The sequence below is a fragment of the Engraulis encrasicolus genome, chromosome 22 (assembly GCF_034702125.1).
Source record: "Engraulis encrasicolus isolate BLACKSEA-1 chromosome 22, IST_EnEncr_1.0, whole genome shotgun sequence".
NCBI classification, from domain to species: Eukaryota; Metazoa; Chordata; class Actinopteri; order Clupeiformes; family Engraulidae; genus Engraulis; species Engraulis encrasicolus.
Window position 1 is genome coordinate 14,568,240 of NC_085878.1, and position 25,000 is coordinate 14,593,239.

Below are 25,000 nucleotides of genomic sequence, written 5' to 3' on the forward strand. Positions count from 1 at the left end.
GTGAGTGAATCGACACAGAAATCCAAGATATCATCCGTCTTACACCCCACCATATACCCTTCACCTGATTTGACAGTGGCGACGCCTGACCAGGGGCCTGCATGTTACTGGACACTGTTAGGACACAAGGTCACATTCCTTACAAAGCCATAAAATGTGGAGAGAGAGAGAGAGAGAGAGAGAGAGAGAGAGAGAGAGAGAGAGAGAGAGAGAGAGAGAGAGAGTGTGAGAGAGAGAGCGAGAGAGAGAGAGAGAGAGAGAGAGAGAGAGAGAGAGAGAGAAGTTTGGTGGGGTCTTTGAGGCAATGGGCCATGGGTTAAGAACCATCAGTCCTCCCAAATGACATTCTATTTGCAGAGCTTGACTGTTTACACCACCATCCCCATGATGATCACTAATCAATGTCATCTCCATTTTCTTGTACCTGTTTTTAGACCTGTTCTTGTGCCTGGTCTCCTGACTTCGTAGCAAGGGCAGTAGAGCGTTGAAGAATGGAGAGCCGTCCGGTCTAGTCTGCAGTTATTTTAGGTGTATCTGCATCTCTGCCTACAGACATCTTTGAAATCGGACATGGTCACCCAGAGCCAAAACAAGCGAAAAACAAATATCGTTTCTGCCCATTTCACATTTCTGCCCTTACAAGTATGCTCAGTCATCTTCTGCTACTATCAAAAGTTTCCATATCTGGTAAGATATGAGAGATAAGATAAGATGTGGCAAGACAAGGTCAACGGACCAAAGTCACATGTAAATGCAGTATACATAAAAACAGCTTTGGAGTTGCTTGTAACCAAATGTCATAAAAATGTAATTGTTTTGTCATGTTCTTGTTTCCAATATCCTCAGACATATCACAACAAACTAGTAAACGAACCAGTGTGTTCACAGGCAATATTTTATAATACGATATGGTTGCCGTTAAATTCATCATCACGTGTGGTAGATGTACATGTGTGATGGCAGTCATGTGTGATGTGTTTCAGTTTCTCTTCTGATTCATTCAACAACACCACTGTTAAAGGGTCACAAGTTAGGATGACGTCGTTTGCATGGTGCCCGTGACATGCCTGTCTCAAAATCTACAACGTAATGAAAAAATGCTGTTCAAATATACTCGCTGTGAGAATGTTTTTCATTACTGAATGGCAGCAGTTGATACAAATCTGGATACGGTATGTAAGCGATTTTTCATATGAAAAGTCTTTCCCACGACACTCCTTCGGACCACTCTGTCAAAAAGTTGCATTCAGGGTTTTCTGACAGCGGATTGTGGAAGTGGTTGCGAGAGTCATCTATCACTCACTAATGAATTGCATAACCATTGGCTGACTCGGGACTGTGATTAATTAAACGTTTAATGCTACCTGGAGCCCCTTTAAATCTCTGTAAATAATGCAGTCTGAACACGGGTCATTCACCGTTAAGCACGTTTGATCCTAGTGTAACTGCTGCGGAAACCGCCACCCTTGTGGCTGTCTTGAAAACAGCTTGTGAGATAAAAGGCGTTACATGTTGCGGTTCTTGTTTCCGACATCATCAGACATCGGCCTATCACAACAAAAGAATTATGCAAGCAAAAACAGTGCATTCATAGACTGCAGTCCCCAACTGGGGTTGACACAAAGATTGATCTTCCCATGCGGTAGATGTATTACATGGCGGCCATGTGCGATGTGTTAGTGCATCTCTTCCGTTTCATCCGACCTCAGCGAAAGGACGAGCCACGCAGTAAAATCAGCGTGGGGGCAGAGAGACGGGCACCAGCCCCAGCTGCAACACATCACCGGCGTGCCACATCAAAAGCAACCCGCCATGCCAGCCAAAGCCTTACGTGGCATAATCCTCTCACGAGCGCTGGTTGGCAAGGGCTTCACAACAAGGGCCTGCGGTTTGCATTGTTGCAACAAGCATTGGCCACATGTTGGGACAGCCGTGCTTGTTAAAAGTGGCGAGGTGAGCAGGAGAGAGTGTCTGTGGGAATGCAGTGTGGACTCAAGATGCAGCCCCGCCCTACACCTGTACAACAGTTTTGTGGCTGCGGGGTTGTACCAACATAAAAAGGAGCTTCACTTAACAATGATTGCCTGTGGGTGGGGTGCTATAACGGAGTTCAAATGTGTTTTTACTATCATGGCTTGGTCCCTGGTGTGACATCCTGGTTGTCCTTTTTTGTTTGCCATGTGTTTATGCGTTTTGTCATGTATTCCTTGACTCCTATCGCACACTCTGGGCTTTCATTTTGTGATGTTGGCAATTCACACCTTTGCTCATTTGCACCCAACAGGGTTTGTATCCAATCTCTTGATATCAGTGTCTCTGAATCCTGTTTTCTGTATACATAAGTTTGTCCAAGTTGGTAAAAAAAAGTTTCCTGAGTCATGCTCTGTTTGTTTACGTGCCGTTCCTAAGAAATTGAATTTTTGACTTTCAGGTTACTGAGTCAATGTGTCACTGTAAAATCAGGATTTTGTCATTCTAGAATCTCATCCAGGCATTATTTACTCACACGTGTGTGTTTTGTTTCTCAAATGCTCGTGTTTTGTTTCTGAAAAGACTTTGTGAAGTGAGTAGTCTCTTGTTCTAATCAACGCGTGCCAGCAATCCTGGCATGACGAAAAAAAAGAAGAATGTGCTTCAAGATGCTCGAAACAACTGAAGGAATCTGACCGAGTGGGTGCTGACTGAATGAGGCCATGTCTTTGCCAAGACAAGTAGGGCTGCAGAGCCGGGAAAGCGGTGGTGGTGGTGGCGTGCAAAGCAGCGTGGTGGCACAGACCTCTGGGCCGCCCAGTCAATGAAACATGGCCTTCGTCAGAGGCCTACGACACCACATGTGATCCATCACAGAGACACGTGGTGCTGTAAGGGAACGCTGGCAAGATACCCAGTGAGCCTTACACAGAGCCTCAAGCAGAGCCTACAGGAGAGAGAGAGAGAGAGAGAGAGAGAGAGGGAGAGCGAGAGAGAGAGAGAGAGAGAGAGAGAGAGAGAGAGAGAGGGAGAAGGAGGGCCCTTCACAGCACAAAAACAAACACATGATGGGCCCCTGTGCACTGTAACCACCCCCGGAACATTCTCCATTGTTGGCTAATTTGGGCCATGGGCGAGAGAGAGAGGGGGAGTGAGGCGGCAGTGGGCGCAGTTCAACCCAACTCGCTAATTGATCTAATAAAGGTCCCATTTTTCTCCCGCTGCCATGGAGCACGAGACGGCCCGTTGTTTGTTGACACCGTTGCCTAGGCAACTTGGGGAGTAGGAAGTCACGCTGAGGAGTAGGCGCCCAGGGCAGCTGTGCAGGCAGGAGTGCGAAAGCAGAGCAGAGGGAGAGAGAGAGAGAAGGAGAATGAAGGGAGAGAGCAAGAGAGAGAGAGAGAGAGATGAAGAGAGGGAGAGAAAGACAAAGAGAGAGAGAGAGCGGAAGGGAGAGAGCAAGAAAGAGAAAGTTGGCGAAAACCACAGACAGACAGAGTGGGAGAGACGGACAGAGAAAAGGTGTGAGAGACAGTGACAGAGAAGTTAAGAAAGAAAAGGAATTCTGGTGAGGTGAGGAAGCGAAACTCTGTGGAGGTTTTGCATCAGACAAGAGGGGGAGAGAGTAAGATCTCCTCCCATGAGGGGAGGAGTTTACTGCGGGCAACAAACAGACTCTTTGCCTCTCGCTGCCTGGCATCTCTTGCTGAGGTTGCTGGATCTAGACAATATTGCAGGTGTTGAACTCTGGCATGTCTGCCTGGCTGCCACCCCCTCACGCTAATGTCTTTTCCACAGAATTTGCATAACTCCTCTGTGGTTATGGCATGCTGTGTGCAGTCACATTTGTATACAGTTCAGTACAGCAAGCCAGGCCTGTGACGATCACGCTTTGCCCTTATTGTTTACGTTTTGGCCTATTTATGTTAATAGAGCCCATTGCGGTATGAGTAAGTAGTTGAGATATTACTATATACAGTATTATTAGAAGCTGTTGATACGTAATAAGCTCAAGAGAACTACTCAGAGAGAGAGAGAGAGAGACAGAGACAGAGACAGAGACAGAGACAGAGACAGAGACAGACAGACAGATAGAGAGACAGAGAGAGAGGGAGGAAAAGCCGGACAGTCTTAATGTGGGTTGGGGGTCCCCTTAGTCTCCATTCCCACACACACACACACACATACACACACACACACACACACACACACACACACACACACACACACACACACACACACACATACACACTGCTGCTTGCTAACAATAGAGCTCTGTCTCGCATACTGCGGAAACCACCCTATTACCTCATCTTGGCTCAGTGGGGTGAACACACAGCATAACAGCACAGTAGTTTACCCAGCCCACCGCCATCACAACAAGTCAACACCACACAGCACATCCTGAGAGAAGCGCAGTGGGGCCCCGAGCAGAACTAAACACAGCAACATGAATTGAAAACAATTAATGTTATAGGTTGCGCTGGGGCACACTGAGCTTAAGTAACCCATACCATAGAAGGGCTGTTGCCCATGGAGACCCAGGTTCGAGTCCGGTTTGGGTCATATCCCAGTCCTACCCCAATTCTCTCACCCACTAATTTCCTGCTCTATTCTTCCCTTTCCTATCATAATAAAGGCAAAGGCGCCCAAAAATACACTTAAAGAAACCATTCCGGTTATGACCATGCTAATAAGAAAATGAACAGAGTGGATGAGAGAAAGAAAGAGGAATGGAAACAGGGTGCTAGGAACAGCTGGATATCTCACAGCCATCCTGTACAACATATGTTGTATTGACAAACTAGAGTTTCCAGGCTTCACTACTTTCAAGTCCCTAAAGTATCTGCACGGTAAATAGACCATTAAAAAGGTGTGATTTTGTTATATCCAAAGCTGTAAGTTTCCCCTTTTCCAATTTAAATCTTTCTCACTTTCTTTGAACAGAAAAAAACTATCTAAGCAAGTGGTGGTTCATATCACCATCTTTGCCAGCCTATTTCCGTGTATTTCAGCTTATGCTCATAAAATATGGATGGTATAAAGACACAGGAGAGTTGCGCTTGTGTGTGTGTGTGTGTGTGTGTGTGTGTGTGTGTGTGTGTGTGTGTGTGTGTGTGTGTGTGTGTGTGTGTGTGTGTGTGCGTGTGCGTGTGCGTGTGCGTGTGTGTGTGTGTGTGTCTGCCTGCATGCATTACACATTGGTAGTCTTTTATGTGCTTCATAGGCGAGTCCACACACTCCCAATGTTGTTAACTAGCAGGTGTGTGTGTGTGTGTGTGTGTGTGTGTGTGTGTGTGTGTGTGTGTGTGTGTGTGTGTGTGTGTGTGTGTGTGTGTGTGCGTGTGCATGCCTCTGTGTCTGTGTGGGCATACATATTCCTAACAGGGCTGCTTCTCTCTATGCCAGAGTGGCACGGCTTGTGCATGTGTGAATAGCAGAGGCATACTGCCACATCAACAGGCCTAGGGATAGCTGGCAGCCGTCATGGCCACGTGACTCTTTCCTCTTGAACCTGAGCCTAGAAACAGAGCTAAGATCAACATCTAAACTAAGATCACTAAGATCAACATCTAACTAGGTAAAGAGAATTTGGCAGTAAAGAGAGCTCCGCAACTGGGCAGTGATTATTATGCCATTAAAATGAACTTATACAGTAACATTCAGGGCTATTAATATGATTGAAGCTATTATGTTGACACCTGCAAAATACTCAGTCGAGAAAAAAGACCAGATCCCCATAGTCAGATGAAAAAAAAATGGTCTCGTTATTTTATGACACGTTGAAAAAGTGGTTTGGTGTTCAGAGCTCTTTCAGCAACAGTTCCTTCCACACCACATTACACACGTGCATTAGTGAATCTAGGGCAGGCCTGTATCGCAGCATTGCCATGTGTTTCTGACTATCAGTGATACCTGGAAGTCATATGGTCTCTCACTGTATCTGTCTGTTCTAGCTGCTATGTGGTTGATAAGCCTGATCTCTCCGAATTCTGTGGAATGGACACAGATCTTTGTGACACGAAATCTGTCACGGATTTTGACAAAATTCCATGCCCCTGATCACTGAGTTGTTTTCCGTGATTGACTATATTGCCTTCTCTTACAAAGCACTGTGTTAAGTCTATCATTAGAAATTACATTCCAAATTCTAATACTAAAAGTTAAAGTTCAAGTTCAAGTTTATTATAGCCAAATCAACAGTATAACATACAGCAGATAACATACAATCCCAACCTGTACCGGTCAGTAAAAACATGTTTTTGAGAAATACCTTTCCAGTTGGTTGATAGGCTATCAAATTCATGTAATAAACGAAAGAATACTAGAAAGAAAGAAACGTTTTTAAGTCTGTAAGAAAAAGTTTGAAATTAGAAAAAAATTCAGTGAAAATACAAGACTGTAGCTGTGGGAATATAGAGAAAGCACTTCCGTGAGTCCATCACGGAAAACAATTCCGTAACCAGGGGCACAGAATTTTGGCAAAATCCATGAAACTGACACAGATTTTGTGTCCCAAAGGCCTGAGTCCATTCCACGGAATTCTGTGAGATCATGTTGAGTTGAAAGTGGCAAATGATAGCGCACTCAAACAATTGTTTTATGTGCTGCCTTTGGGTGAGTGCCAAACGCAGACAATCCAAAAAAGTACATAATGCACTCTCTAACTTAGCTCCTTCAGAATTTGTATTGCACCATCTCCTAAACAAAAGCATTTCAGCATCAAGCCACCCTCAGTGTGTATGATCCACGTGGTGATCACAACAATGATGTGTAGTGTGAAGACCCGGGGACTACTCACCTGCACAGACACAGAGCTCTGGCTTGTGGGCGGAGTGTCCCTCTTCTTGGCCAGGCGGTTGCAGGTTACCATGGTGACCAGTGAGATGATGAATATGCCCAGGTCAGGGGTGAGGAGCCGCACCACACTCCACACCTCATCCAGCGGCAATCTGTAGAGCACAGATTAGGGATTAGGGTGGCATACATTAGAATAGAGGTTGTGGTGTATTGGTTATTCCATAAACTCCAAAAGCAATGGGTAGTTGACTGCAAGTGAGCCTTGAGAATGGCCTGGGTTGTGGTAAAACATATTGAATTTATATCGAACTGATATCGGTATCTTGGTGTCATTGGTTGCTCAGGATGGCAATGTGTTTTATTGATATGTTTAGAATAATCTATGTTTATAGAGGTTGGAAACTGCTATTATATTGCATTAATGTCTCAAAGGTTTTTTGGGTGAACAATGATACCATATCATTTTTTCATTTATGGTAATTAAGGGCAATATCAGCTGATCTTTGGTCTGGATTAGATGCATCCAGTTGAGTGAAGGGATTTTTTTTATCAATAGCTATTACCAGAGTGGCAATGGCCAAGTCGTATTGCTTGGCTAAAGGCCCTGTGTATTGTCATAGGGATGTAGTGGTATATTAGTTACATTTTTTCTGTGACTATTACAGTGTTTCACTGGCTGAACCGCACACATTTAAGGGGCTACAGCAGCCTGATCTCCAAAAATTCTGTGCTCCTGGACACGGATGTTAAGGACACGAAATCCGTGTCCAGGAGCACGGATTTTTCCAAAATTCCGTGCTCCTGGACACGGAATTGTTTTCCGTGCTCCTGGACACGGAATTGTTTTCCGTGATGGGCACACAGAAGTGCTTTCTATAGGCTATTACCACAGCACTGTGTTAACTATATCATTAGAAAATACATACCAAATGCTAATCCTAAACAAAATGATGCTATAGCAATTTAAGTTGTGCCCTGACCAAAACATTCCCTAACCTTAACCTGTCATTAAAGACATATTTTTGAGAAATACCTTTTCCAGTTGGTTGCTAGGCTATCACATTCATATAATGAATGAAAGAAAACTAGCTGTGCCCAGACCAAAACAATCCCTAACCCTAACCTGTCAGTAAGAAATGTTTTTTTTGGAGAAAAAATATTTGAAATTAGAAAAATCCTGAGAAAACACAAGACTGTGGAAACATAGAGCTGTGGGAGTATAGAGAGCAATTCTGTGTGTCCATCACGGAAAATAATTCCGTGTCTAGGAGCACGGAATTTTGGCAAAATCCGTGCTCCTGGACACGGATTTTGTGTCCTTAACATCCGTGTCCAGGAGCACGGAATTTTGGAGATCATGTTGGCTACAGAAAACCAAAAACATTTGAATGTTTTTTTAAATTCCATTAAAGTAGCTGACAGCAAGGTCAATCTCATGAGTCCACCATGTTTACTGCTGCTGACCTACGTGCTGAACTCTACTTAAACTTACTGACACGTTTGCATCAGAGGCTAATTGTATTCCCCAGAAGGCCGCATGTAACCTTTTTGATTGAAATGTGACGAGTCAAGTCTTAACAGGCAGCATTTAGCACCAATTACACTTCATAGTTGAGCAATGAACACAGTGCCAGTAAATTCCAGACATACCTGGATACCCCAACATGTCTTGATAGTGTTTCCGTTGAGCTGCCTGAAATCAGAAAGTAACGGCAGAGAAAGAGGGGATTGAGATTGAGGAAACAGAACAGACAGCAACACAGAATAATTAGATGTTACACATGCTATCGGGTCAGTCTCTGCCGCTCTGACAAGCTGCTACGCACAAGCGTGCAACCCCCGGGGGTCTTTCAGCAGCCGTGACCGGTCGGAACAACAGCAGTTGGCCCTGCCATTTGCAGGGTGACACTGACACGAGCTCCCTGGCTCCACTGCCAACCACCACCACCACCACCACCAGGACCTCGGAGCAGCCCCCATGGACGCCCAGACTGAAGGGCTGCCAAGGGGCCAGGGCTGCTCCCGCACACAGCACAAAGCAGAGCAGCGACGGGTGACTCACAAGGCCTGACAGACAAGAATGCCCCTCTTGTGAGAAAACTCATGGCTTCGCTTACTTGAATTCTCTCTCTCTCTCTCTCTCTCTCTCTCTCTCTCTCTCTCTCTCTCTCTCTCTCTCTCTCTCTCTCTCTCTCTCTCTCTCTCTCTAGGTTTCTCTCTTTCTTTCGTCTCTTTTTGTTTTGCTTACTGATTTTCTGGGGGTTTTCCACACTATTTTCTCCCTCTTTCACAATTGAACAATCTGACGAGAAACTGCTGAGTGTCAAGTGAGCCACAGGCCAAAAGAGAAATGAGGTGGGAACAGGAACACACACACGCACGCACACACACGCGCACACACACGCACGCACACACGCACGCACACACACGCGCACACACACGCACGCACACACGCACGCGCGCACACACAACATGGCACAACAGACAGACACACTGCACTACTGCACTACACTATAACTGGTAGTCTGTTACTGGTGAACAAGACGCCCGGTAAGCAGACTGGAGGGGGAGAGAGAGTGTTCTTCTCAGGAGCTGCTAATGAGAAATGTGGTACCCTGTGTTTAATAGAGCAGAACTTAACGAGCCTATATAAGGCCAAATAAACACTACTAGCTACCATTTCTCTCACTGTTTCTTAATGAATCGTGCATACGCACACACAAACACACACACACACACACACACACTGCATGCAAGCATGTGCACACACACACACACACACACACACACACACACACACACACACACACACACACACACACACCATGCAAGCATATGCACACACACTCACACACACACACACACACACACACACACACACACACACACACACACACACACACACACACACACACACACACACACACACACACACACACACACACACTCACACACACTTAGAACACCATTTACCCCATGCAAATTAAGGATTGAAGCATTGATTACAGTACACGAGTATTAGCTTAAGATGAGCTTGGGAAGAGCATAAAGACACACACACATGTGCATGCACGCAAAGTTTGAAAACACAAACACACACGCGCACTCACGCACGAACACACACGCGCGCGCGCACACACACAAACACATACACACAAACAGATATAGAGTAAGCAGTAGAGATGCACCGGATCCTGATTTTTAGGATCCTGCCGGATACCGGATCCACTGCTTAAGATCCTGCCGGATCCGGAACCGGATACCGGATCCTACGAAAGGGTTGAAACACATAGCCTACTCACACACGTGGGCCCTTTTATCACGTTGGCTCAAACTATTTTGACTGAAAAGCCTCGGCTACCGGATCCTGGATCCTGGAACCGGATCCGGATCCGGATAGTCTGAAAAACCCTATTATCCTGCCGGATCCGGAACCGGATCTTGGATCCTGTACATCTCTAGTAAGCAGTGATCAAACTATATCAGCTTGAGACAAAGATCTGTGGTGGGCGGCGTTGAACTTACAGTTGTGTCCGAGGGCGTCATCTAGCTCCGGGAGGGTGTAGAGGCAGATCTGGAAGACCACATGGCCCAGCAGGAAGAGCAGGCTGGTGCAGAAGAGAGCCTTGATGAAGCGGCCAGTGTGCCCTGTGGAGAGGGAGACAGGAGAGGACACAGGAGTTACTGTAGAGGTGAGGAGGAACAATATTGAGAGCAACGACACAGACAACAGACATAAAGAGAGAGAGAGAGAGAGAGAGAGAGAGAGAGAGAGAGAGAGAGAGAGAGAGAGAGAGAGAGGGAGGGAGACAGGGAGAGAGAGAGACAGGGAGAGAGACAGAGGCAGAGACAGAGCACTCAGAGTCATCTCCAAGTCCATTAAGGGTGTTGCTACCCTGATAAACAAAGAAACAAGTCACTTTATCATTTCACTATCATCATAAACAAGTGACTTATCACCCATGACTGATCACTTGTTTTGACATGGGTGAGAGGGAAAAACAGAGGAGTGTACTTGATTTTCAGCACTTTCCAGCATTCTGCATTCTGCACTCTACTCTCCGTTCTTTGACAGACGTGTCTCAGGTGAGTTCATGTGCAGTTCATAAGAGGACTGCAGACAGGGGAGGACTCAGCTACTAATCTGTGCTCACATAAAATACCACACGCTGTTACGTGGACACTTTCGCCAAGCTCCCAAAACTGTGCGTCATAGCTGAAAGACTTAACCGCCCGACAAGGTGTGTTGGAGTTATACCGTAGACTTCAACCAAATATCCTTCTGCAATGAAGGCAAAAAAAACCCCAGTAAAATGGAATCTCTATTTTTTCAAGTATTTGTTTTTCATTATCCAAACAGTCACACTTTCTTTTTCATTCTCTTTTCTCTAACGTCAACACACAAAACATAAATATCCATCAGCACACGTGCGCTATGTCAACAGCAGCTAATTTTGACCGTGACCAGCTGTACAGTTAAATATTCACCTCGCTTCCCCATAAAATACACACCCCCCATGAATCCATTTATATCCCTAATAGAATCTCAGCAGCGGGGCTTTGATATGGCCTCCTCGTAAACCTGTCAACTCCTATTATAAAAGCAAAAACAGCCAAAAAACTGACACATGCACACACACACACACGCACGCACGCACGCACGCACGCACGCACGCACGCACGCACGCACGCACACACACACACACACACACACACACACACACACACACACACACACACATAAACCACACACGCACGCGCGCACACACGCAAGCGCGCACGCGCGCACACACACACACACACACACGCACAAACAAAGACACACGCACGTATGCATGCACACAAAACACTGTTTGTTTTTGCATTTTAACCTTTTCCATTAACAAAATATCCAAGAAAAACACAATTTCCATGAGGGATACTCCCGTTGACTCCCATTAATATATTATTCATACCAACACTAAAGAATGTGACATTGTGCCAAGAACCCACACATTCCTCACACTAAACTGTGAGCAATGAAGCAATGATTTTACACTTTCACATTTGTCATAAACAGCAAAATAAGCAAGGAAAACACAATTCCCCATTGCAGTACTTCAATCACTGCAACCTTAACATTATCACCACACATCTTTTTTAATGTTTTTCTTCTTACTGGGGGTATTTGTGCAACACACATGCATACACCCACCCCCATACCCACAGACACACAGACACACACACACACACACACAAACATGAACACAGAACACACACCAGCTGCAGCTGCTGGCGCTCTTCTTCCACCGCTCACTGCTCATGGTACACACACACACACACACACACACACACACACACACACACACACACACACACACACACACACACACACACACACACACACACACACACACACACACACACAGACACACACACACACACACACAAACATGAACACATGCACACATTCAAAATTGTTTATTACGCAGAGAGGCCTTATCCCATGCCATGTCCCATGACTCAAACCCAAAGAGCAAAATAAATGATTTGTGTGGGCCACTTGCAACAACAAGGCCTGAAATAGCCGGCTGGATAACAGCAGACACCGCTGGTTAAATGGCTCCTGGCTGAGGGAGTCTGCTTTATTGGGCTAAGAGAGGTGATCCATGTAAAATAAAGGCTGTACGCCGGAGGACTTCAAGTCAAAGAGGAACACAGCGCTGGGAGAGCTTCCAATTCAGTCCTGTTCTACACTTTGCTCTATGTTTAACTTGTATTTCACTTAAACATTCCTCTACACATTTACTTTTAATTACTACATTTGGCCAACACCATACCAACACCAGCTCCTCCAGTACTCTATATACCGGTACTCTATATTATGTACATGTGCTTGGTTACAGAAGGCTAGTTAATGGCCAGCTGGTCTATACTTAAGCAAAGTCAGTAAACAGACATCCATCAAGAAGCCAATCTCCAGGTTGAGCAGAAAGGAAAGAAAAACACTACTAGCGTGACGGTGAGAGATAGGACTGAGAGAGAGAGAGAGAGAGAGAGAGAGAGAGAGAGAGAGAGAGAGAGAGAGAGAGAGAGAGAGAGAGAGAAGAGGGGACATGGCCGACTATAAATTTGTCCTAGATTAGTGGCTAGTCTCCCGGTGTTATCGTGAACTCCACGCCTTCGAACGTGCCAAAAACATAAGCTGGTGGAATTAAGTAGAGGGTTGTGGACAAGCTAGGGGAGAGCGGACCCACAGCGGCGAAATAGATGCTTTGCCACCCCGAAGTGGATTTTGCGTGAAGCCAAGACCCCCTCTCAGTCCAAGTTGCCTGCTAAGCCAAACGCCTAGGGCTGATTTACAGTGGGGCCCTGGACACTTCGTCTGAAACTGAGATGGCCAGATGAAGGCCTGCTGTAACACCGGCGAGAATAAATGAGCGACACAAGTAACAGAGACCAAACAAGCCTCGCCCTAACCTACACACGGACGGAAATTGATCCGGCCAAAAGACTCCTTTCATAAATGTGGGAAAAAACAGCTTGTGGTAAGCTAACAGTGATCAGATGAATAGTTTTTAAAAAGTCCAACCATGTATTTCTTTCCACCAACTCACTTGACCAGCTGATTCTCATTACCCCAAAGCTTTAGCCAGGTTGGTAAAGGAATCAGTGAAAACATCTGTTTTGTGCACCAAAAGAACTACTGCACGGTAGGATTTTAACTATCTGGGGGTTTTGTGCGGCTCATGTTAAAAAATGTTTATGCCAGTTTAAATCCGAGTTCCCACCCAGTTGTATAACCAGGATGGCATTACGTAGCTTATGTGCATTTCAGCTATTTGAACATAAAATTTTTACTGGGAAACACTTATAAAGTGCATCAACTTTTGTGGTTGAGAAATGAATGCTTGTTAAGCCAATTTACTATCAATCTAGCAACTTATTTGAATAAGATACATGGAAATCTGACTAATTGAACCCATTCTTGCTGTGGTAAATTTGATGACTTTCTCCAGTCAGTTCACGAAACATCCTCAATTATGACAATTCCTTGGGCTCTACTATGACTGCTGTCGAGGCATTTCCACCACGAGCACATGTGCATAAATTCCACCGTCCCAAACCATCTGCCCTGTTTTTGTAAATGCACTGGATAAACGTCACCTGAAATGAGTACTTTGAGATCCACAAACTGCAGACCCACATGCCTGTTAACAGCAGAATCTCCAACGTAAATATAGCTGCAAGCAGCAATGCGGGGCCAAGCAGTAAACTTGCCAAAGTCGCCACGGCAACAGAAGGAACTGCAGCGCCCCCTTTGGCCCAAATCTCGCCAATGTTGGTGTGCATTCCTTTGAGGGGAGTGTGCTCACATGAACCAAGTTTATTTTGAATCCCTTAAAGGGCTGACAAATATAAGCTCACTTCCTGTTACCTGTTGGTGGCGCTAGAGAGTTTGAGCTGGGAATCTGGATTTTTTTGTGGGAGGTCATGGGATTGACTAGTATGTGTGCAAAAAAATAGCTAAAAGAATCTGACAAACGGTTGCTGAGATATGACCTCACTTCCTGTTTTGCCACCTTTACGACAATTTTGATTGGCTGTCACCTCCAAACGATAAGAGGTATCAAAAATTCTTTGGATAACCTAATGCCTATCAGTCTGAAGACGATGTGTACCTTTTTGCTGGTCATTCTGACTGACAAAAATTGTGTGACAAGTAGCATTTTATTGAATTTTACAAAATTCAAAATGGCGGAATTTCCCTTCTGCGTTTACAACAATTTTGATAGGCTGTCACGGGCTAAACGATAAAAGAAATCTAATATTCCTTGAGACCCCATACAAATCTCAGTACAGAGATACAATGTACCGAATTTCGGGCGAATTGGTCAAAAATTGCGGGAGAAATAGCATTTTTAGTGAATTTCATAAATTCAAAATGGCGGGAAAACTATCCTGGCAGAAAATGACGTCATAGGGTGCGTTGGATTTGACTTGGCCCAAGGACTCCAGCGATACCAGGTTTATGAAAATTGGCCCAGCGATTCAAAAGTTACAAGCAGAAATGTACCTGCGACTTTTACCTGCTGGTGGCGCTAGAGTATTGGGGCTGGGGACATACAACTCGCTGTGGGTAATGTTGATGCTGCCTCAAATATGTGTGCCAATTTACAGCATTTTTCTATGTATGGTTCTATGGGCTACCATAGACTTACAGTGAATTTTACAAAATTCAAAATGGCGGAATTTCCCTTCTGCATTGACATAACTTCATATAGTGCGTTGAATTCGGCTTGGCCCAAGGATTCTAGTGATAATAATATATTTTACATCGTGCATATGGTTTAAAAGCTACAGGCAAAAATGTAGCTAAAATTTTGACCTGCTGGTGGCGCTACAGAGTTTGAGCTGGGGTTCTGATTTTTTTTGCGGTAGGTCATGGGATAGACTACGATGTGTGTGCAAAATTCCAACCTATTTCAACAAACGGTTGCTGAGATAGGACCTCACTTCCTGTTTCACCACTGTTACGACAATTTTGATTGGCTCTGACGGCAAAACGATACAAGGTATCTAATATCCCTTGAGACCCCATGTTTAGCTCAGTCCAGAGATACTATATATCGAGTTTCGGGCAAATTGGTCAAAAGTTGTGGGAAAAATAGCATTTTTATTGAATTTTACAAAATTCAAAATGGCGGGAAAACTATCCTGGCGGAAAATGACGTCATAGGGTGCTTTGGATTCGTCTTGACTCAAGGATTCCAGGGATACCAAGTTTATGAAAATTGGCCCAGCGGTTCAAAAGTTACAAGCAGAAATGTACCTGCAACTTTGACCTGCTGGTGGCGCTAGAGCGTTGGGGCTGGGGTCCTATACATTTCTGTGGGTAATGCTGAGACTGGCCCGAATGTGTGTGCCGATTTACAGCATTTTCCTACCTACGGTTCTATGGGCTGCCATAGACTTGCTAAGGAGAGGAAAGATGTCTACGTAATAATAATAATCGTAAGAATATAGCTGCAAGCAGCAATGCGGGGCCAAGCAGTAAACTTGCCAGAGCCGCCACGGCAACAGAAGGAACTGCAGCGCCCCCTTTGGTCCAAATCTCGCCAATGTTGGTGTGCATTCCTTGGACGAGAGTGTGATCACGTAAACCAAGTTTAGTTTGAATCCGTTGAAGAGCTGCCGAGATACGAGCTCACTTCCTGTTACCTGTTGGTGGCGCTAGAGAGCTTGGGGTCTGGATTTTTTGTGGGAGGTCATGGGATGGACTAGAATGTGTGCAATAAATCCTAACAGAAATTGACTAACGGTTGCTGAGCTATGACCTCACTTCCTGTTTTACCACCTTTATGACAATTTTGATTGGCTGTCACCGGCAAACGACAAGAGGTGTTCAAAATTCTTTCCTCTCCCCCCTCCCTCCCCCTCCCTCCCTCCCTTCTTCCCTCTCTGTCCCTCTCCCTCTCCCTGTCCCCCTCCCCCCTCCCTCTCCCTCTCCCCTCCCTCTGTCTGTCTGTGTGTGTGTGAGGAGGGGGTGGGGGGTGGGGTGCAGGGGCTGGGGCAGTGGGGCTTGACCCCCTGCCGAGAATGGTGTCAGTGAACGTGCGCACGGGGAGCAGAGGAGACAGAGAGATGAGAAAAAATCCCTCCATTCTTTCCACAATTTTGAATGGCTGCTGTGAGCTGATAGTTTTTTCAATCGTTACGAAAATCCATACCTGGGTGCAACATGATGTGAGGATGACCTGTGTACCAATATTTTGAAAATTGGGAGTACGGTTCAAAAGATACAGGCAAAAATGTAGCTAAAATTATGACCTGCTGGTGGCGCTACAGAGTTTGAGCTGGGGATTCGATTTTTTTTGTGATAGGTCATGGATGACTACTATGTGTGTACAAAATCCCAGCCTAATTCAACAAACGGTTGCTGAGATATGACCTCACTTCCTGTTTCGCCACGTTTACGACAATTTTGATTGGCTCTCACGGCTAAACGATAAAAGATATCCAATATTCCTGAAGACCCCATGTGTAGCTCAGTACAGAGATACTATATACAGAATTTCGGGTGAATTGGTCAAAAATTGCCGAAAAAATAGCATTTTTATTGAATTTTACAAAATACAAAATGGCGGGAAAACTATCCTGGCGGAAAATGACGTCATAGGGTGCGTTGGATTCGTCTTGGCCCAAGGATTCCAGGGATACCAAGTTTATGAAAATCGGCCCAGCGGTTCAAAAGTTACAAGCAGAAATGTACCTGCAACTTTGACCTGTTGGTGGCGCTAGAGCGTTGGGGCCGGGGACCTATAAATTGCTGTGGGTAATGCTGAGCCGGGCCCGAATGTGTGTGCCGATTTACAGCATTTTCCTACGTACGGTTCTATGGGCTGCCATAGACTTGCAGAGGGAGAGGAATGGTGACTAGAGAATAATAATAATGAAGAAAACCTACTAACTCTATAGGGGCCTTCGCCAGCTTCGCTGCTTGGCCCCTAAATACCAGCTAACACTATAGGGGCCTTCGCCAGCTTCGCTGCTTGGCCCCTAATTAGCACTGTCAAGAGCTTGCACTAGTAAAACTGTATCCTATTTTAAGAGTCGGATGGGGAATGTAGCGATACATTCCTGCCAAAGCAATAAAATTAGGAGCGAGTGAAGGTAAAATAAAAAGTCTTTTTTTGACTGGACCTGGCTGGAGACTAGTCTGGACCGCATGTCGGATGAGAGCCTTGTTACTGCAGGCCTGAGCCTAAGCAAGATCTACATCAATGAGGGCAGCATGCAAACATGGACACTGGCCACAGTTGCAGAACACAGCTGAACAACTGAGGCTACAGTATGGTTCAAGATGGCATGACATGATGTGCAAACATTAAGTGTGAACTATCCTGCTAGAACTTTCCGATGTGGCCTAAGTAAGCAGGATGGCCACACAGGCACGGCATAGTGGAGGGCTGAAGCTGGCATGGGCAGTTGAGTGAGGATACTGTTGGGTTGACTTGGCAGAATAAGCTATGAAGGTGATGGCATCCTGAATCTACAAGCCTTTTCCTGGGGCCTTTGTTTGTCTTTCCAAGTGTGCCTTTATCCGAGGTCTTTCCTCGAAATATTCCCTCTAATGACGTTTTGTTTCAAAAGGGTTCCTTCAGCGTTCCCTTTTTTGCAGATGGTGTGAGGAGCTTTAATGGCCGACCCTGTCTCCTTTGCTTCGTCGTTGTCATAAACCATAGCTCGGATTGGTCGTGCTGATGTGGATATTATAGAATTTTCCACGAAATTGGATAGGTCTTAAGGATTCCTTTTCCCCCATTTTTTTACGAGCATGCCTACGAACAATGTTTTAACAAGTCCTGGGTCTCGCATGCACCTGACATGGCAGCCCCGAAAACCAAGTCCCCCCCTCAAGGGGTACAAGGTTACCGGGAACTGGCCCTGGAATCTATGGAAAGAAAAACAACCTTTTGCGATGGACCGGGAAGCGCTCTGTTTTACGCCCAACCATTGAGAACTGTGCGATAGCTCGGCACATTTAACACAGCTAGTGTGGGAAGGGATTTTGTCCTGCTGAAGCCGTTCCAATGCGTGTGAGAAAGAAACCTACTGACACTACCGTTAAGGAAATCGCTGTCTTCGAGTTTCAGGGTGCCTTTTCACATCAGGCGTGACAAAATGAAAACTTCCTGGCCTGAGAGCACCCTGGGGTTGTTTGGCTTTTGGCTGGCACGGGAGGAAAGTCAACACGATGGGGCCAGATCCCTGCTCTGCTGAATATGATTTAGGCTAATTTATTTATTAAGAAGAATCTGTGGCAAATATGGAGGCAGCAGCAACGAAACGACGAGACCCGTTAGTTTTTTCCGGCTGCTAATAAAGGCCCAGTGTGGGCGCAGAGTGTAAACAAGTGGCTGTTTGGAGAGGGAGTCCCTGGCACCAGGCAGGGCAGGGCAGGGCAGGGCAGATATGGATGGATGGGTTGAGAGGGGGCACCTTCAGGGAGGGCCTTCGCTCAACCCCCCATGCACAAGTGAAAAGCTCATGTATCCTACATAGAACTCAGTCGACCTTTTTTGTGAAACTTGTGTAGTGTACAAAAAGTTATAAATGTTTTTGACAGCAAAGATTGATTTTTTTATCAAGATTTGAAATTTAATTTACGAATGTTCTACATTTACATAATCCACATTATTTACTACTTTGCCTCTAAGCAAGGTAAGCAAATATTATTGTACCCGCTTGCAAGACCTGAAATGTAAGCTTAAGGTTGCATTAAATAAAATTCCTCACAGCAGTTTAGCAGTATTTTGCATACAGAAATCAAACACAATCAAAATCTTCCTCCATTCTAAATACGGCAATAACCTGAAGTCAAAATGACCACCAGCTGTTCTTACAAAACTTTTTTCCTTAACAAGGATTTCTCACAAACCAGCGCTGGAGGAAGATGAGCCGTGACAGATGCACTTATGGAACGCTTAAAAAAAAAAGAAATCAAAACAAAAAGGACAAAAAGAGAACATGGAGTAACTTTCTCAGGGTTCTCTCCAAGTAACTTCCTGTTGTTACGGAGGGCGGCGTAGGTGTGGGAGACAGTTAGTCCCGCGTAGCGCCCGTTGAATCAACACTAATACAAGACATGGAGACCCTGCTCCGGCCAAGAGGGCAAGCAGCAGGCAGGCTCCAGAGACCTAAAGAACTGGACATCCTCCCTTCTGGAAGCTTCTAGTGCTCTGACACTGACAGTCAGCCAACACTAACCCTCCAAAGGGACATCCAGGTCAGCGATCATAGCTGAGGATGCAGTCCGATTATAGAGCCCTGCTTGTGGGCTTGACCATACTCAGTATGTATGGGAGCTGGGGGGAGTTCAACTGGGTTCTGGCTGCGATGGATTTATGACCAAGGAGCTGGCCAAGAGCCAGGCAACGGGTCTGGCAGAGGAAAGATGTTTCCTGAGCTGACTTCTATTCAGTTGAGTGTGCAATGGTACGCAATTAATGAGGAAATGTGCTTGAACACAAATAAGTGTGATTAAAATTCCTTTCAAGCAAAGAATGAAGAGAGAGAGAGAGAGAGAGAGAGAGAGAGAGAGAGAGAGAGAGAGAGAGAGAGAGAGAGAGAGAATACAATGATAATTTGGAAATGAGTGGATGCATATCAAGCATCTGTGTGGGAAACTTCCAAGCCAATGCCCCATCTTCCCATCCTGATACATATCCAAATCAGCGTAAAAATAATGGAGCTGTGGGGGGCATTGTGGCGCAGCGCACTAAGCCCCCCACATTTGGGCTTGCATGCCCACGGGGACCCCGGTTCGAGTCCGGCCGGGGTCATTTCCCGACCCTGCCCCATCTCTCTATCCCAATGGTTTCCTGTCTCCTCTCATACTATCCTGTTACAATAAAGGCCAGAAAAGGCCCAAAAATACTTTATAATAATAATAATAATAATAATTAAAGCCGCAAGCGGCCTTGGCGGGCCCTCGCACCTGCGGCCCCGGGGGGCAGCATGAAAACATGCACTAATACACCCATACCTATGAAAAACGGAAGAATCAATTTTGTAGCATTAACATTAGTCTTAACATTAGCATCTAGGTTTATCATGAGCATTAGCACTAGCAATGCCATTAGCAATAGTTGTAGCATTAGCAATTTACATTAACAATTAGCAAAACCAAAAAAAAATGGAGTCTGTACAACGTTCGGTTCACGAGATATTGAAGAACAGTGAATCAGCATGAATTAGCATTCAAAATTAGCATTAGCATTGTCATGATTAGCGTGTTGCTATGACCCCCCTAAAACAAAAATGGAGTCTGTACGACCTTCAGTTCCCAAGATATTGAAGAATTACACTATTCCTGCAGTTCCTTTGCCTACCACATGGTGGTGCTACACCTTATATACATTTCAGGCTTATAGAAGAGTTAGTATTCATTATGTGCATACATGTGTGCGTTTGCACTGTTTAAAAACATTCCAAACTGAAATGGTGGCCAACTTCCTGTTTTAAAATGCCAAAAAAGTCAAAATATATCACTTCCTGTTGGGCGTGGCCATATCGTTGCTTGGACTTTATTGTTCGCCTTAGCGAGATACATAACTTACAAAAACTCCCGAGTCTGTAGGCCAAAGTAGATGTTGGCCCCGCCCCTAAATGTGTTTGGGGGCGTGGCCTCTATTTCAGGCATATACAAAAGTAAGTATTCATTATATGCATACATGTGTGCGTTTGCACTGCTACAAAACACTCCAAACTGAAATGGTGGCCAACTTCCTGTTTTAAAATGCCAAAAAAGTCAAAATATCTCACTTCCTGTTGGGCGTGGCCATATCGTTGTATGGACTTTATTACTCGCCTTATTGAGATACACAACTTAAAAAAACTCCCGAGTCTGTAGCTCGAAGTAGATGTTAGCCCCGCCCCTAACCGTATATGGGGGCGTGGCCTCCATTTCAGGCATATACAAAAGTTAATAGTCATTATATGCATACATGTGTGAGTTTGCACCGTTTGAAAACACTCCAAACTGAAATGGTGGCCAACTTCCTGTTTTAAAATTAGATGCCTAAATTCATTAAGCCGCCATCTTGTCAAATTACGAGATATCAAAAATTCCTTCGCAATATATCATCTTCAATGCCTTGAGCTCATGTACAACGAATATAAAGAGAGTGCGATGTACGGTTTAGGAGGATTGTTTCAAATCCCATTACATGTAAATTTGAAAAAAGTCCAATTATCTCACTTCCTGTTGGGCGTGGCTAATGGGTTGGCATTGCAAATTTGTTTGGTTTAGTGAGATATATATGCATATTTTTTTTCGTGACCAAACGACAAACTAAATGTCAGCCAGGAACTTCAATGCGGTAGGGGGCGCTATTCTGTGCCCGGGGCCAATCTGGATCCGAGCTTCCGGTTCTGAGTAGCGGTTACCATATCCGATCACCGTGCAAAAGGCCGAGCCACCAAGTGCTTCCCACACCAAATGCACAGCCCAAACGTGGATGAAAAAGAAAAATAATAATTAAAGCCGCGAGCGGCGATGACGGGCCCTCGCACCTACGGCTCAAGGCGGGGCATATCGCCCCATCACATCCTGCTCAAAACAAAAATGGAGTCTCTACGCCATTCGGTTCACGAGATACAACTATTTAAGAACTCCACTTTAACTGTAGTTCATTTGCCTACCACATGGTGGCGCTATATCAAGTTGCCATATTAGGCATATAGAAAAAGGTATATTCATTATATTAATGAACACGTGCGTTTGCACTGTTTTATAAACACTGCAAACTAAAATGGTGGCCAACTTCCTGTTCTAAAAGGAGGTTCAATTATCTCACTTCCTGTTGGGAGTAGCCTTGCCACTGTATGACATTTTCTGTTCGTCTTAGTAAGATACACATCCAAAAAAAAATTGGAGTCCGTAGCTTCAAGTTTATTCTGGTCCTGCCCCATAGACCCATGACCTAAGGGGGCGCTACAGAGCCCATAAGCTGTCTTAAGGGTGGGGCTTGTTTGGAGAGGTACGTGCTGCCCTATCAAACACCTGAGCAAAGCAATGTTGAAAGATATGCATGGCAACCCCGTTAGAAAGGGCACATTAGAGGCAAATTTTCTGTCATTTTTTCATCAGAATACATCAAGCCGCCATCTTGTTTTCTTACAACATATTGAAAATTCCTTCGCAATATATCATCTGCAATGTCTTAAGATCATTTACAAATTGAAACGCAACTGAACAGTTGCACGGTTCAGGACAAGTACATCAAAGTTCATGGTATGACAATTTTGTCGTATGTCAAAAGTTGCATTTCATGTCCAATTACCTCACTTCCTGTTGGGTGTGGCCATGGCATCCTAAAGACTTTTTTGATTGGCTTAGTGAGATACACACACAAAAAAATTTTGGAGTCCGTAGCTTCAACTTTATGCCGGTCCCACCCCATAGGCCCATGATTTAAGGGGGCGCTACAGAGCCCATGTCCTGAGTTAGGGGTGGGGCTTGTTTTGAGAGGTACGTTGTGTCCTACCAAACACCTGTGCAAAGCAACATTGAAAGATATGCATGGCAACCCCCTCAGAAAGGGCACAGTGGAGGCACATTTCCTGTCATTTTTTCATCAGAATACATCAAGCCGCCATCTTGTTTTCTTACAACATATTGAAAATTCCTTCGCAATATATCATCTGCGATGTCTTAAGATCATTTAAAAATTGAAACGAAACCGAACAGGTGTACGGTTCAGGACAAGTACATCAAAGTTCATGGTATGACAATTTTGTCGTATGCCAAAAGTTGACAAAAGTTCTACTTTAGCTCTAATTACCTCACTTCCTGTTGGGTGTGGCCATGGCATCCTAAAGACTTTTTTGATCGGCTTAGTGAGATACACATACAAAAAAAATTTGGAGTCCGTAGCTTCAAATTTATGCCGGTCCCGCCCCATAGGCCCATGACTTAAGGGGGCGCTACAGAGCCCCTGGACTGATTTAGGGGCGGAGCTTTTTTGGAGTCCTTCGTGCCATGATACCGAACACCTGTGCCAAGTTTCGTTAAAAGTTACGCATGGCAACCCCCTCAAAAACGGGCCAACGTGCGGTAAGGAGACAAATAATAATAAAAACAAAAAATAAAAATAATAAAAAACATTGCAAGAACAATAGGGCCTCGCACCCTCCGGTGCTCGGGCCCTAATTAAAGCCGCAAGCGGCCTTGGCGGGCCCTCGCACCTACGGCCAGGGGGGACGTAGCATGTCGCCCTGCAGTAATACCCTTACCATACCTGTGAAAAACTGGTGAAGCGTAACAGTTTTCTGACATGTATGAGGAAGGTGAATGTGTCATTGTGGTTACACTGGTCTTAGCATGAACATTGAGCATTAGCATGACTGGCAAGGCCTTATACCCGCCAAAGCAAAAATGGAGTCTGTACAACCTTCGGTTCATGAGATATTGAGGAAAAATGAATTGTTAATTAGCATTAGCAATTATCATTCAGTGTTGCTACTATGACCCCTCAATACAAAAATGGAGTCTCTATGACTTTTGGTTCACGAGATATTGAAGAAAAACAAATTAGCATTGTTAGCATAAGCAAATTAGAATTAACATGACTGACATGTTGGTATGACCTCCCCAAAACAAAAATGGAGTCTCTACGACATTTGGTTCACGAGATATTGAAGGAAATTAAATTAGCATTGCTAGCGTTAGCAATTTATCATTAGCATGATTGGCATGTTGCTATGACCTCCCCAAAACAAAAATGGAGTCTTTATGAGGTCCGGTTCACAAGATATTACAAATATTAAAGAATTCATTATTTTCCTGCAGTTCCTTTGCCTACCACATGGTGGCGCTACACCAGATTGCTATTTCAGGCATATAAAGAAGTTAGTATTCATTGTATGAATAGAGATGTGCATTTACACCGTTTAAAATCACTGCAAAGTGAAGTGGGGGCCAACTTCCTGTTTTAAAAATAGGTCCAATTATCTCACTTCCTGTTGGGTGTGGCCATGGCATTGTGTGAAATTTTTTTTTGTCTTAGTGAGATAAACATCCAAAAAAAATTCCAAGTCCATAGCTTGTACTTTACGCCTCCCCCGACCCATAGGTCTATCCGCTAGGGGGCGCTACAGAGCCCCTGGGTTGAGTTAGGGGCGGGGCTTTGTTGGAGTTGTTCATGCCACCCTATTGAACAAGTGTGTCAAGTAAATTTCGAAGTAACACATGGCAACCTCCTCAAAAAGTGCCCAACAGTCATCAATGTTCATCAAGCCGCCATCTTGTTTTCTTACAACGTATCGAAAAATCGTTCGCAATTATTCATCTGCTATATCTTGAGATCATATACACCGAAAATTGGACATATTGGTTGCACGGTTTATGAGGAGTGTTTCAAATTCCATGGTGTGTCAAATTCCATCGTATGTGAAAAGTTCAACTTCAAGTCCAATTATCTCACTTCCTGTTGGGCGTGGCCATGGCATCGTAATTACCTTTTTGGTTCGTCTTAGTGAGATACACACCCCCAAAAAATTTCGAGTCCGTAGCTCAAACTTTATGTTGGCCTCTGCCCCGCGCCCCGCACACGTTAGGGGGCGTGTCCTCGTCCCCTTGCTCCACCCCGACCCGAGCTTCCGGTTCTGAGTAGCGGTCATCATGTCCGATCAACATGCAAAAGGGCAAGTCACCAAGTGCTTCCCAGACAAAATGGGCAGCCCA

General features: G+C 44.9%; 1 protein-coding gene across 1 annotated transcript in view; it reads right to left on the reverse strand.

Annotated features, from left to right (window-relative positions):
* Positions 1-25,000, reverse strand: part of piezo1 (piezo type mechanosensitive ion channel component 1 (Er blood group)) — a 128,807-nt gene that overhangs the window by 58,703 nt on the left and 45,104 nt on the right. Inside the window, exons 4-6 of the mRNA XM_063188700.1 lie at positions 10,297-10,419; positions 8,422-8,464; positions 6,773-6,923 (exon numbers count right to left, since the gene is read on the reverse strand). Coding sequence (XP_063044770.1) covers positions 6,773-6,923; positions 8,422-8,464; positions 10,297-10,419 — 317 coding nt within the window. The remainder of the gene's footprint in view (positions 1-6,772; positions 6,924-8,421; positions 8,465-10,296; positions 10,420-25,000) is intronic.